Source organism: Lasioglossum baleicum, unplaced genomic scaffold, assembly GCF_051020765.1.
Source record: "Lasioglossum baleicum unplaced genomic scaffold, iyLasBale1 scaffold0021, whole genome shotgun sequence".
Classification (NCBI taxonomy): domain Eukaryota; kingdom Metazoa; phylum Arthropoda; class Insecta; order Hymenoptera; family Halictidae; genus Lasioglossum; species Lasioglossum baleicum.
The window spans coordinates 4,189,364-4,204,378 of NW_027469081.1; the positions used below are offsets into that span (position 1 = coordinate 4,189,364).

Below are 15,015 nucleotides of genomic sequence, written 5' to 3' on the forward strand. Positions count from 1 at the left end.
TCGCCGCGTACGCACACATTTTGTGCGTGTGTGTGTGTCGACAAACAAACCGCGAGCGCGCGCGAGAGAGAGAGAGAGAAACAAAAGCTCGCGAGTACCCCTAGCAGGATAGCTAGACGCTGGAACATCCCCTATTTGCTGACCAACAACCAGGCGTGTTTGCTTTGAAAGATCGCAAAATTATCAGGGTGGCGTTTCATCGCATCTGCCGGGCAGCGATGGGATCCGAGCCGCTCGCACATGTCCCGAACCAGTTGGAGAACCTCCAGTCCGGAAACGGTCCGGGGCGTCTTGCGTTAGCTTCCGAAGCTCTCCAGGACCCTCGAAAGTCTCGAGCGTCTCGAAACCGCTCTAGAAAGCCGCGATTTCTGTTTGCCGAACGGGAATAAGCTCGAGACACTCGAGATTTCGAAAGTATCCGGGATCCTAGAGTCTCGAAGTGTTCGGGAGAGCTAGCCTGGATCCCAAAGCTGTCTGCCAGTCGATCGGTTCGACAGAAATCGGCTGGTGAACTGTTTTGTCGAGTAGCTTTCTGTTTTTTCGAAAGACGCGACCGCTGGAAGATCCGTCGGCTCCAATAATTAGCCGAGGACGAAGAATCCGTCGTGCGACCCGTGAGAGTAAGCGTTCATGCTAAAGCAGGCTCGATCATCCGGGAGCAAAACTTCCCGGCGAAGTTCTGTCCCCGTTTCGGTGGTGCTGTGTGTTCTTTCTCGTTCTTCACAACGATCGTAAACCGATCAAACCAGGGGGGCATCCGGAAAGAAAAACAGAAACACGACGTCGTATTGTATTACCCATCGAAAGAACGGAAACGCGATTGCTTCTCGGTCCTCGTTGGTGTCTGGCTGTGGTGGTTTGACTGTCGTGTGTGGACTGGTTTAGTCGTCGAATACGATTTTCGTGAAGAGTATCATCACGGTCGATTTCGATCGACGGAACGCGCGATAAGCTGGACCTTCTTTTCTTTTTTTAAATGATGTTTGATCGCGTTTGTGGCGATTCCCGATGGAGATGAAGGTTTTCGCAGCGCAGTTCGATGAAGGAAAACGCTGCGCGCGGTGAAACTGACCGCAATTGAAGTCGCTGACTCGAGTCGTTAAACTTCAACCGTGATAAACAGGTTTCAATCGGCCACTTGACGTTTCATTATGCCGGCGATTTGCAGAATACTCCGGTGATTTCAATCTCGACGCGGTAAATAGCGCGATGGACGTGTTCCGAGCGTGGACTCGAGAAAAAGAACGATCCTCCGACGTTATGGCGGTCGTAGACTTTGGTATAATTGACACAGAACATTATTATCTCGCACGAAGATCTCGAAATGAATATTTATATCAATGCTGCGTCTACAACATCGCTTTATTTGATGAATAAAAAAATACAATGCCGCTGAAGATGATCTCCAAAGCGCGATCGATGTTTCATTAGCTTCGTCGCGAACTTCGAACAAATATACGCGCGAAAACATTACCAAAATGAATATTTATTGTTCGGCAGAACTTCGTCAGATCACCCCGACTCCGTTTCGCCCTCGAACAATAAATATTCAGTCCAATCTAACTACGAACAACACGTGAATATTCAGCGGCCGATCCTATTCATTTGTAATATTCTCAAGTTATAGAAGTGACTTAATGAATGAATCTCGGCTCCATGAAAATTTCCCCCGCATAGTTTCCCCGGAACCATTAGAATATTCAAGTACCCTACTTCGATTTATGCCGGCCGATTTGCAATTCAATTAGCCGATTCGAAGCCGCGGTAATCAAATTGCGAATACAATTTCGAATGGTTCGTTCGTGAGGCTGCTGGCGAAGTGAAATGAAACATCTCGGTAAAAAAAGAATCCGTTGGAAAAAGGTTCGACCTCGGATGAAAATAATTGCCGGTCGTAAAGAGTCTATGACGCGAACACGCACGAGCAATGGCGAACTTCCCGAATCTTGTACGAACTAGGCGATTCAATCAGCAAAAATTAGTCAAAAGAGTCGAACAACATTTTTTCTTTTGTCGCTTCGATTTGACGAATTCGTGGGTCTTACAATTTACATAATTACATAATTATTTGTGAGGCGATGGTATATGGTTCCCTAATGATGTCTGCAAAATATTAGGTGTAGTTACTCGATAGTTTTAAAGATATGAACAATTGAACTTTCATACCTTGTTGATATACTCGTACCCTTATTTGCAGCTCAAGTTTTCGAAGTTCAATTGATTATATCTTTAAAACTATTGACTAACTACACCTAATATTTTGCAGACATCATTAGGGATCCATATACCATCGTCTCACAAAAGATTATCAAAATCGAAGACTACCGGTTCCCCCACTATCAACTATTTCATATTGCGAGATCCTCCTCCATCCACGAAAATGTGGTGGGGAGGACCCAGGACTGAGGAGAGGAGGAAAATTATAGATAATCTGAATAAATTTAATGCTACCAATTTGGAAAGGTAATTTAGATTGCATACAATTTTTATTAAGACAAATTCGTCGGTTACTATTGAATAGGAACCGGCAGACTGATGAATTCTACTTCTCGCAACTTTCAAAGCGAAGCGTAAATAACAGAAATGTTATTCTTTCCTTTTCTACTTATTTTCCCACGTAGAATCACGTCGGGCACGCTTGTATCTCGCGCGTTCAGACATCCTGTGCGAAACCGTTCGGAAAAACTCGCAGAGACGGAGGGAATGCGCGATCCGTTTTTCCCGGTGTTATCCGGTTGTGCTTATCGCGCCGTTCCGTACGATCGTGTATATTTTATGTCGCATGCAACGAATTAATCTGTGCACCGTGAAGAACGGCAAGCGGTTTTCCAGGCAATCAACCCACTACCAATCGCAAGCACAAGAAAGGTAGAGACGTAACACCGAGATCTCAGCTGGTAGGGGAGTACATCAGAAGCGTTTTTGGTGAACGTTCGAACGAAAAGAAACGAAATCAGAGAATAAAAGAGGGAGATGGGGAAACGAAACAAACCAGAGACGGCCGATACACGTAAACAGACACGTGCGGATCACATAAAAAGCAAAGCGTATTACCAAACAAGCAGGACTCCCTGGGAAATCTCGGAAATTCCCTTTTTCTTTTTGCAAACGACTTTCAACCCTTGTTCACTGTTGCGGGATTTTATTGCAAAAACATCTAACTTCGATAACTCGCTCGGTACTAGATTTCACGAGTCGATTCACCAAGTAGGAAATTATCCGCTGTTTTTGAAAATGAATGCGAGCAGCTTGCATGATTAACAGCGTGAAAATTGAATTTTGGTTTCGGCTCAATTTCACTCGATGAATATCCAAATGGTATTCATTATACCGTTGCTGTGCGATATTAAGACGCGAACACTTTAAATCGAATTTGATATCCATGAATATTCCTTCGACCATACTCGAGGAAATTCAATTTTCATGTATGAATACTAAACCGCCCGGTGAACGTACACTTACGATACACGCGTCGTGAACTTTCTACAATCTGCTTTTCGACATAGTCAGGCCGTATTTTGCGAATTAATCATTTTCAGAGGACATATGAAACACGTTCACAGAAATTGTTTAAAAAGACTGCATATGAATGTTAATTTTTATAATCGTGACTCGTTGAATAGTGAACAAGGGTCGGGTCAGACCCAAAATTGAGATTACAGGAAGATATTCCTGCGGGACAGATTCGAAGAGCAATTCCCGGGAAGTCGCGCGATTGGGAGACGTCGACGGGACACGCGCAGCCCCGAGCTTCTCCTTCGAGAAACCAAGAGTATTTTCTCGTAGTTTTTCTAGTGTAACGTCGTTTTCCGAGGAAAACCGTTCGCTCGAGGGAAACCTTGTTTCCCCGGATGATTTACTCGAGGCTTCGCGCGAGGACGTCGAGCGGAAAGCCAAGGTGTTTAGGGTGCCGATGCATGTACGTGGACCAAGGTGGTTGTGGGCTCGTAAAAGGGTTTTCTAGGACGGGGACCAGGTGGCCTATACAACGGTGGAGCATTCCGGTACACGCGGGCAAACATTCTACGCGACGAAGCTACGGCATTTGGTGAAAATTGGATATTCGACGCCGGACGTTTCCGAGATAACCAACCGAACCGCGAAATATTGAAACCGTTCGGTATTCGCGGTTGCGTGCGGACACATAAGTGAGCTGTAAACGGGATCGTTCCTATGGAAAATCTTCCCCGTATGGAACGCAGTAAACTTCCACCGCGTCCGTTTCCGAAGTATCGAGCAATTATACCGAATACTTGAGAAAGTTACGAGCGGTGTACCGAGAAATTGTCGATCTTTGAACTTCTGGAACTTTGCGCGGAAAACTGTTACGATAGCCTGTATTCGTTTTAAAGAGCGAATTCGTGTACTTTTCCACCAATTCAATGAGGCACCTTAAAAAATGTTCACAACATTTTAGCCAGCTTCCTAATATTTTAGAAATCTACTAAACAACGTTAAAAAACAGTGTCTTGGACCAGAAATAATTGAGAGACGATCTACACTAATTCGAAAACAAGTTGGGAAATTGACAAGAGAAATTCGCGGCGTCCATCAAACTTCACACCGGAAGGTAACGACCTCTCTCCAAGAATTTTTTCCCCGACATCAAGGAGCAGGGTTGTTTTAGGCGAACACCTGTAACAACTTCCGCCGTGTTACGCGGCCACGTTCTGAAGAAAATAGCCTGTTTTACGAGTTATAGTGGAAGGTGTAAAGCAAAGTAAAAACGCAATCATAAACGCGCCGTTAAAAACAAGCTCTCAATGAGATAATCATTTATCCGGCCGTAGCGAAGTTAGTATACAGCAAGACCTCGGCGAGCAGACCCGCCATTTTCAACATAAATTTTCTGTACCTCGCTCTGTTTCGCCTTTCAACTATTTTCGAACTGCAAAAGAATCGCGCGTTCCGAAGGTCAAGGAATACTGCAGGCCTGTGCTGTATTGTAATACATTTGGCGTCAATTGTGTACTGTTCTATACATTTTCATGAGCTGCGAAATGGCGGCAGTAAACGAGAATTTCCGAAGAGAAGTGATTCTCAAATTACCAAGACACTGTAACTCAAACTGTGCACTGTTCTGCCGAATAAAAATGATGGATCAACCTTTGAGACTATGGTTCTCTGATCCCTTTATCCCGATCGATCAATCAAAGATGAATCATCGGTTTCAAAAACTAGCGATTCGCGTACCGAAACAAAAGCGTCCAGACTTTCACCAATTACCGCGATCGTCGGGGGGGGGGGGAGTGGGGTTGTGGTATGCAATCTGACTCGAATAGAGTACGGATAGAGCGTGTGTGTAGTAGAGCTGCGTCGGTGAATCAGGTGGTGTTCCATCCGGTTTGTGTGAACGTGTACACAAGGTGTCGGTGTGCGGGAGTACGGGTCTCGGTTATGGGGAACAGAGCAGAGTGATAGGTCCGCTCGCGTGGTATGTGCGTGTGTGTACACGTTGGAGATCGTTTTTGAAGGGGGTGGGGGTTTGGGGGTGGGGCACGGGGTTGGTGTACCGGTTTTCTGGGGTACGGAGGGTTTCGGTCTGGTGGTAAGTATCTCGTTTGGGGGTAGTTCGGGAGAGGGTGGATCACGAAAAACAAAAGACTTACGGCGTCTGCCACGAGGTGTGCGGGCGGGAGGGCTGCCTGCAAGTGTCCACTCTTCAGCAGGGGGTCGGCGAGGCCTGCCACGCTGGCGTGTAAGGGGCTCGGGTGGAGAGGAAGATGTGGGGTCGTAAGGTGGGCCGTGGATAGGAGCGGTTGCCCGTGAGAAGCGGCAAAGGCCGAGGAAGAGGGGTGGGCCGCGAAGGGCGAAGTCGTCAAAGTTTGGGTGTTCAGCGAGGGCGGGGTGGGCCCGGCAGCGGGCGCGGACAATGGCAATACTGTACTTACGTCCGAGTGAGCGGGCACCGCGTAATTACCCTGGATGGTGTAGGCTTGCCCACCAGCCAGGATCACTGGCCCACTAACTTGGGGTTTGGGGCGATAAGGGATCGTGGCACCTTTGGGAGGGGACTGAAACAGAAAGAAACAGACCGCACGGGTGCGGGTACACTGGTCGTGGATTGTATCGTTGGTTGAACCTTCGGTGCACAGTGAGAATTGTTATCTTCACCTGTGCACTGAGACGGTTAACTATACACCGTTGATTGCTCGCAGGTCTTATTTTGAAGATGTCACTCTGGTCGGGCAATTAGGCTTTCCTTTCTGAAAAATATGTAACTTACGGCTAAAGTCTGAGCACAAGAACAAAGTAGTTATAATTTGAACAGCTATTTTGGAAAGTTTCGCTCCTCGATAGCACTTTGATCCTTTCGTAACTTCTGCAGCAATTTGATTGTTACTAAAGAGGCAGCATTCTTACCGACGGAAACTAGGACGAAGTTCAAATTCTCCAAATGACACTTGAAAGCTTCGATTTCGCAAGTTTATGACAAACGTTTTTGCTCATTAACTACAATAGCAGTACTTTTCTCTTCCTTTCTATTCCCTGACTACATTATATCTTTCACGTCGGTTTGATTCCGAATGCCGTCAGTTGGTACGGCCACGCTAGCATAGATTCGCGAGGACAAGCTATATCGCTATTTCCATTGATGGAATACAATAAGGACGCAAACTGAATAATCAATGAGAAGTCGTAATCTAGCTACGAACTCGATGTCAAGAGTCGACGAGTTCGGAAATCGTAATCCTTCAGCCACTTCTCCGTTCGCGAATAGAAACTTCCCATCCATATTGGAACAAAGACGATTTTTATGGTCGCTAACAGTATAATCTTCTTACTTCTTTGTGCATTGTGTTCAATATAAAACGCTGGATAAGGCATTCATAGGAGAAATGACCTACCGAGACTCGCAAAAGCATTTCAATTTTCTTTAAGGAATCAAAAGATATGTTTCTTAAGTGCAGACGTGGCTCTAGGGTACTAATCCGAGGCTCTCTAATCCGGTTTAACAATTCCACCAGTTAATGTTACCACAAGGAATCGCCGCTATTAGACAATTAAATTCAGTTTTACTTTATCAGCGAATTGTTCCCAACGGAATGGGGCGTTTTATCGTGAACGTGATAACGCGTGACAAGTACTGAGATATCGGTATCAACGCAGCAAAAACGTTAATGAGTCATTTGCTGATCCGCCGATGCACGTGTCAGCTGACGGGACATTTTGCTTGAGCGCCTGATCGTTCGAATGGTGCTTCAGCTTTACGCGTTCTAGCTGCTAATATATATAAGTACTCATAATAAAATTCTTCTCGTAGAGGTAGCTTGAGGACCAGATGACAAAATGATGGACCAGAGTGACGTCTCCAAGATGCTGCCGCTAGCCAGGGCCTACGTACCTCTAGCATAACACAGCATATGTGGTATATGCATTGCGTGATGGCCTCGCTGGTACCGGAAATGGTAACCGCACGTTCCGTCGAATTGGGCAGCATCTCGGAGGCAACTTGAATCGAAGCACCGGTCACTTCGCGAATCTCCTTGATCTTCGATCCACCTTTACCGATGAGGGAACCGCACTGCGACGCAGGCACGATGAGCCTGAGAGTGATTGGCGGTCTTGTCGCGCCACCGCTACCCTGATTGTCGTGGAACTGCGAGCACCATTCCTCGAATTTCTTGCATATTAACGTGAACGCTTTGAAGATCGCGTTCGTCGGCCCGGTGACCGTCACTATACGCTCCTGGCATGTTCCGTCCGATATGTTGATCTTCGCCCCGGACTGCAACACCAACAAATCATCGCGTTAACGGACCACTCCAGATGCTCAACTAGTTCAATGAAAATCTTCCTCTTAACCCGCTTGACTTTTTAAAACGAATCATAAGATCCGTTCCACCGAATATTACAAGCTAAGAAGGCGGATATGTCAAAATGCTACTATCTAAAGAAAGAAGCGTGCATCGTAAATCCCGGGGTTTTAAGAATAGAGAATCGATTCAATGAAAATTGAAGAGATTCTCGAACCGCCTCGGCCATTTACGATGCACCATAAAAATAAAACGAAAGCCGAGTATTGATCAACTAACGGTTTTCGTATGCCAGAAATTGTTTCAAAGCGACGTTTCAAAATCAGCTAAAAATTACCATCTCGTTTTTTATTATACATTCGTCTTTCTGTGGTATAAACGAACACTGGACATATACTATCGAGGATCAAACGACCAGTTTCATATTACTCGAGCATGTCATATTTTGAACAGTCGCTCCGAGTGCTCGATAGGCACAGTGTTGAACGTGAAAGAGAATGATCTCGCGAACGTCAGGAGAAAGTAAATTAAGCCATCGACGCAACTCACCTCTTCACGGAACCTCTTAACGATCTCTCCCTTTTTCCCAATGATACTGCCGACCTCCTGCAACAGACAACGTAACGTTATAACATTTTACGACAACGGAACGTAACGATAACCATAAAGTTTCGAGCACACGCTCGATTATACGTATGAGTGTTACATTGTGCTCTCGAGTGGCTGGCGACGCTACGCCATCAGTCGTAAATATTCGAAGTGGGGAATAAAAAATTCATTTAAAAAACTACTACGTAGTCTAGCGCAATTGCAACGATATTTAACATCGTAGAAAATGTTTGGTATTCGCAAATAAGGCTTCAATTTGTCGTAGAAGATTGCACGGAGTTGCAGAGAGAGAACTGACTTCTGCATTGAATGTATGTAGTTGGGGGCGCGGTCGCATTGGAGTATGTGTGTATCTTTTTACTGAATTAACGGATTCGTAGCGGCTGCGGTGGTACAATAAATCACGACCGATCGGTTAATGGAGACCTGTTTGGAAGCTGCGAGAAGTGAGATCCACGCTTCGATTTCATAGACCCGAAGCGTGCGGCCACTCCAGCGACCGCGCTTTCAACCGCCAATAGTACAAATACGCTAAACGTTCATTGCCCCGTGATACGCGTGCTCTTGACACTCGGTAATCACTCGTTAGCACCCAATTATACGGACAATATGCGCGGGAGCCTCTCGTCCGATCGGTTTCGTCCCGTTTATCGATGACCGATCGTCGATCACCACTGATCCCCGTGACGCATCGCAGCCGCTCGTCTTGTCTATCGCTTTTTACGCCCCCCGGAGTGCTGTACACGGAACCTAGTTCACTCATGGTTCTGGTACACCAGACAGTTTTCAGATAAAGCCACGGAAAATTGCGATGCACAGCGACTCCCGTTAATATTCGGACTCTCTCTCTCGAAGAACGATAACTTTTTGGAGAAGATGGAGCGATTACTTTTTTACTGCGTGGTGTGAAAGGAATCTTTTTTTATGTAGGCCAACGTTGAAAATTTTGAAAATACATACGTTTTGTAGATCTGTGTTAATTATATGTATTGTGAAAGTTTCATCGAAATCGGCTGATGCGGGGAACAACGACAGACATTGAAAGATGCAAGAATTCTTAGATTTATTGCAGTTAGAAAACTATACAATTTCTACCATCTTTAAATGTTTGTAGCTGATTGCAACGTCGACCGATTTTTATGAAATTTTCAGGTTTTTTTTTTATTCAGTCACTGAAACCTATTGTAGGTTTATTTCAGCTTTAACAATTGTACAGTAGGCTTACAGTTAGTGTACAATGACGGACTTAATAATCGCTAGAGACGTAGATTGCAGTCGTTCAAAAACTGGAAGATATATTCGCAGGCTTTAACATTAGGTTTAGCAAAGAAAATGTCCGCTTTTAATGGTAGACAAAACTTAATTTTGTGCAACTTATTTACTAATTTAATTCTTCGGGAATCATAAAGGACACTGCCATAGAACATGATCTACGTCCTCGGAGCTATGATTACACTTACAACTAGGATCACTAACAATATTTACTCGACACAGAGAGGCAGCGAGATTATAATGATTGGCCCTGATACGGTTTACTGTAGATATAAAACCCCTTTTAATGTAGTCATCAAAATTTAGGGGCAAACCAGGGAGTTTGATTTGGGTTGTAGTATTTTTGGAAATAATGTATACCCTCGATGGTGCCTTGCTCAGTAATTGAGGATCGAGTGTTGAGAATGCCTTTTAGTCTGAGGTGGCAAGTAAAATCGGTGAAAGGAACTTGAAAAATGTCCGCGGAGTTGGAAGATGTGGCAGCTTTTGCAAGGGAGTCCGCATCTTCATTTCCATACACTCCTATGTGTGAAGGGATCCAGAAAAATGTTATGGAATGTGAGTTGTCCTGACTGAATTCCACATACTTCTTTTTAATTTCGAGAATGAAAGGATTTTTTCTGATTTTGAAGCTGATGGAATTTAGAATAAGCAAGACACTCAAAGAATCAGTAAAAATAGCAAAAGAGCGATTTCTATGCTGAAGTGTAATGTCCATAGCGTCGCACAGGGCCAAGCATTCCGCTGTAAAGATCGCCGCGTTTCTATCGATACTTTGTTTAAAACGAATGTTCAAGTCGTAGCAAATACAAGAACAACCAACATAATCAGCATTAGCGATTTTGCTACCATCGGTAAATATGGCCGTGGCGCCGTTGTCTATTAGGATTTTTTTAATTTGAGGGTTAGGATCAACTGGATCTCTAAGCTCTGATGTTACCAGTGTATTGAAATCATGGCAATATAAATTGTAATTATTATCAGAGATAATTTTATGTTTTAGCTCAGGAAAACAGTCAATGCATATGTCAAGAATTTTGTTTTTGAATCTAGAGTTTTTCCTTTTGGATAGATGAAAGTATTTAGTGACAGTATTAAAAATTTCGGAACCTTTGTTTGAGACAATTTTAGCAAGGTATCGTTCGCATAGAAAAATTGACCTGTCTTATAGTAGCATCGACTTGGATTCTGCTATCATTACATTGAGAGGAGTGCTTCTACGATAGCAAGTGTAATTCTAACAGCTGGATTTTGAATATTTTTCCAACTTATTTCTAAGAGAGACTGTTATTGGCCAGTGTAGAAAGCATCCGTAGTCTATGATACAGCGTATGTAACTTTTATATATTATTAATAAAGTCAAGGGATCCGATCCCCACCACGTTCCGCGCAAGAATTTTATCATGTTTAGTGATTTTATACATTTATTGTGCATATGATCTACATGTGGTCCGAAAGTCAGTCGATTGTCAAATATGATTCAGAATATGTTGAAGTGATACATACATATCTACAAACCATGTTTCCGGAATTTTCTATTGTATAAGTCCACATAGAAAAGTTGCGGAATACAACTTTGAAAGATGATTCATAGACCCTGAATGACGCAAAGATCCGACATCCTCAGCAAGTTCTTCATCAGCGACAGAACCAACCGACCCAAATCCCATTAAACTTCTTGCCACCGTGTATCAAGCCTGCCTCGTCAACCTCTGCTTACCACGTTTACTTACTTTTCCCCGTTGTGTACAGTAATGATACACTAATGATCCCTTACGATCGCGGCTCGCAGAGCGCGAACGTAAACAGCCATAAACACGGCGTAACACGAGATCATTTTTATCTGGCAGAACAAACACCGTCCAACTTTATACCCACGTTAATGCACGGTAGTGCCCGCCGTGATTCATGTCGGAGATACTTCATAAGCGGCCGTCGCGCGGAATCCGGCTAATTACTAGTGTTAGGCTTGACAAAAGCTGCGCAACAATGAGACAGCATCGTTTAGGCGGAATAATAATATCTATTTCATTGAAAACATGCATTTTGGAAAGTTCTCATGTCAATTCTTGGCAATTGGAATATTTTGTTCAATTGTTTCAATTGCTACAGGACAGTCAGGTTAATCGATCCAATTTTTCAAAAAGTGTTTCGAAGGACGTCCAAAGACTTTCGCGAGCTACTGCATAGCCAAATGCATTGAAGAATGTCTGATCGGTGGGGAACGGAACATGTTTCGTGTCTGGATCGTATAAATCGGCCTTAATGCGTTAATTTTCCTAAGGCCTGGTACAATGAGAGACTGCTAATTCGAACGGGAGCAAGCACGAAGCTGCAGCAGCACAGATCTTCTCTTTGTAGAGAGGAGAACGAAAGAGAACCGCAACGATGGGGACACGAGAGTGCCTATAATTAGTTGCGTGTTCTCGTAGCCTGTGTCCAGCCAGATCCCGTGTCTTCCTTGACACGGTCTGACCCCACGATAATGTCACCGCTTAGGCTTCTGGGCGAGCAGGTATGCGAGCATCAGCCTCCCTCTAAACTTAGATATGGCGGCTGTGCAGCACTTCGGGATGCCCGTCGCTTCGGGATGCCAGGCGTCGTCTCGTTCCTCCGGGCAGACGACCATGCCACGAACGCTCCACGTATCGTGCTAAATTCTTGATTTCCCGAACCGACAAGGATCGAGGACCCCCTGGCCGGACCAGTTCACGTGGCTAAATTCGACGGTTCGGGTTTATTGAACGCGCCACCCCGGTTACGTGACTGTCGTGATTCGAACGCGGTGAAAATGCGGCGTGTCTCGCGGTGGGCTGGACACCCGTCTTTTTTTCTGGCCAAAAATTATTTTAACGGTATTTCACGGTTTCAGTTTATTATGAAAAGTCAAGAGTATGTTAATATATAATGTTAGTACATTCCAAAAAAAAATCCAGGTGAACATTCTTCTTTTTCGAAAGAAAATGATGTGTCACAAATGTACGAAAGATAGTGCTCACAGTGCCAAGTGGCTGGGTAAGTCACTCTTTTTAGCGAATTGTGCAAGATAAAACATGCAATTTCATTTTTAATCTATTTACGCAGTCTTTACAGTTCTGTGTTCGATCATTTTTGTTGTAAACGCATAAAACCCGCGGTCTAACTGTACCGCTTGCACCAGTTAAGAATCAGAGAGTCGGATTCAAGGTTTCCCGGACAGCGAAAGAAATTCCGCGAGGATTTAAATTCCGGCCGGAATGGGCAAGCAATAAATAAAATTTCACGGGAATTTCTCGGAGGAAAGTTTAATAAAACGTCGAAAGAGATGTTCCCGGGCAAGTTGAAGCACTTGCCACGCAAAATTCCGGGGCTTAATCGAGTCGCAGGCATTCCGCGGGACAAGGGAAATCGTTAACGCTGTGTAGAGGCTGCCGACAGATCGGTAAATATGAAAGTTTTGCGGGTCGCCGTAGCGTCGATTTTCCGCGCGGTAATTGCGTCGGGTTCTCGATGTCGCAGTTAATTAAAACTGTTTAACGAGGACAACGCCGACGAACTAATTACTCTAAATCCTGTATAAACGACTAATTCTACTTGAGCCCACCGGGCGATCAAACGAGCTGCGCGGCTCGTCTTTCGAAAATGTGTCCCGCTCCCCCGTTTGTCACGTTTAATCCCCGACTGCTCCGAGCGAATGAAACGACCGTTTAAGCGCGCAAAGAAAGAACGGAAAAACGTTCGTTCGGCTCCCGACCGGAATACAGGACGTTTCATTAGCGACAGGAAGAAATACTTCGTCACGAAACACGATCATCCTACGTGCAGCCATTAAAAACAATTTCGTTCGTCCGGAATACGCAGCTGGCACTTTGTATTCGTTGTGTAGCAAGTCTGTGTAATTTATTGTGTCGATTAAAAAAATGCCTGTTTATTATAATTTATTCTAATTATGTAGAGCTTATCGAGCTATAAATATCAGTCAAACAAGTTTGCTAATTTTTAGTTACCGCTGGACGGCAAACGTGATTTATCTAATCTATTATTTAATGTTATTAGCAGCCTGATATACATATTTCGCTCCGAAATGATATACAACTTCAGTCAAAGGTGTGTTTAAGGAATATTATGCAGTTTCAAAATTACAAGAGAAAAGCACATAGCGCAACAATGGATAACAAAAGTGAAAGGAAGAAGCTGACAGTGGAATCAGACCGCCTGTGGTCAGACACAGGCGTCCCCCGAGGCACCAGAGCGCTTTTGTTTCACTGTGACACTGTTTCCGATAAAACAAAACTATACAAATTAAGAGAGACTCTAGAAATCCCTTTGTGCATCGCTAGCTGTATTCAGAAAATAAATTGTGAATCTTGTCTATACGACAAAGCTCCTTTTCTCTAAACTCTAGATACTATTCGTTCGATTGCGTCACAATCACTCTCAAATATAAATGATTTATTACAAATCCGTCCAGCACTTTCAGAATTCTTTCAAATAAACACTTCGCAATTATTTATCCTCAAGTGCACAAGTGTGTGAGAGCCACTCTAGATATTTGCTCTCATATGAGCCTGTAACGCAACGTTTATCAACCGAGAAGTTTTACGCGGAGTTTAATAGCTCGCTTTTCGAGGTCGATCAAGAGCTTATCTCCGCTGCTACCAAGTGGATTTCCAAGAATCACAGCCTGTATTCTTCCTCCTTGTGCACGATGATGTTGCTAATGGAATCCTCGACGTTCGTGAAGCTGTCGAACATCCTGAGAGGAAAGTCATCAAGCTGCCAATGGGATCAAGTCGCTCTTCTTTCGTGAAACCCTTCACTTTATGAAGGCTCTAAATTCCGAGTGCGAAATCAGGAAGTTGTAAACACCCCCATAAATTCGTCCGGTCATCCTCGATATCTTCTTCTCGCGTACTAAGAAAATAGAGAATCACTCTAAATCCTCGACTATTATTTTGATTTAATCACAGTTAACCGAACTCGCAATGAGTCACAAACTGGATCGTCAAAATTAGAACATATTTATATTTGGAAGCGAACGAATGTATGTTACCACCCAATAGCACACCGGCGCCATTTATTCACTCGGCCCACCCCTAGAACCCGTCTTCAACCATCTTAAACCGTTTTGTTCCTCTCGCTTCATCTACCGTCTAATTTTGCATCAACCTAAAACGTTCCAAGCCACCACCAACAGGGTCCAAAGGACACCATACGTTTTCCGTCTCCAGCCAGTTGCCTCCGACTGGAATTCGGAGCTAGAGAATATTCTGCGGTTGTCAGGGAGAACGCCGCATGTCGCATGCTTTCACTTTCGAGATATGTATTGCCGTTTAAAATTTTTCCAGCCTTTCGAATTTATTTTCATGAGTTTTTTCCTGGTAAATACGTCAATCCT

General features: G+C 44.2%; 1 protein-coding gene across 6 annotated transcripts in view; it reads right to left on the reverse strand.

The window, feature by feature from the left end:
• The window catches only part of Mub (poly(rC)-binding protein mub), a 267,810-nt gene that overhangs the window by 45,935 nt on the left and 206,860 nt on the right, over window positions 1-15,015 (reverse strand). For 5 of the 6 annotated variants that reach the window (XM_076444774.1, XM_076444773.1, XM_076444772.1 and 2 more), the window contains exons 3-5: window positions 8,307-8,363; window positions 7,346-7,729; window positions 5,610-6,014 (exon numbers count right to left, since the gene is read on the reverse strand). In XM_076444774.1, coding sequence (XP_076300889.1) covers window positions 5,610-6,014; window positions 7,346-7,729; window positions 8,307-8,363 — 846 coding nt within the window. The remainder of the gene's footprint in view (window positions 1-5,609; window positions 6,015-7,345; window positions 7,730-8,306; window positions 8,364-15,015) is intronic. The other variant, XM_076444776.1, reaches the window with a different exon arrangement.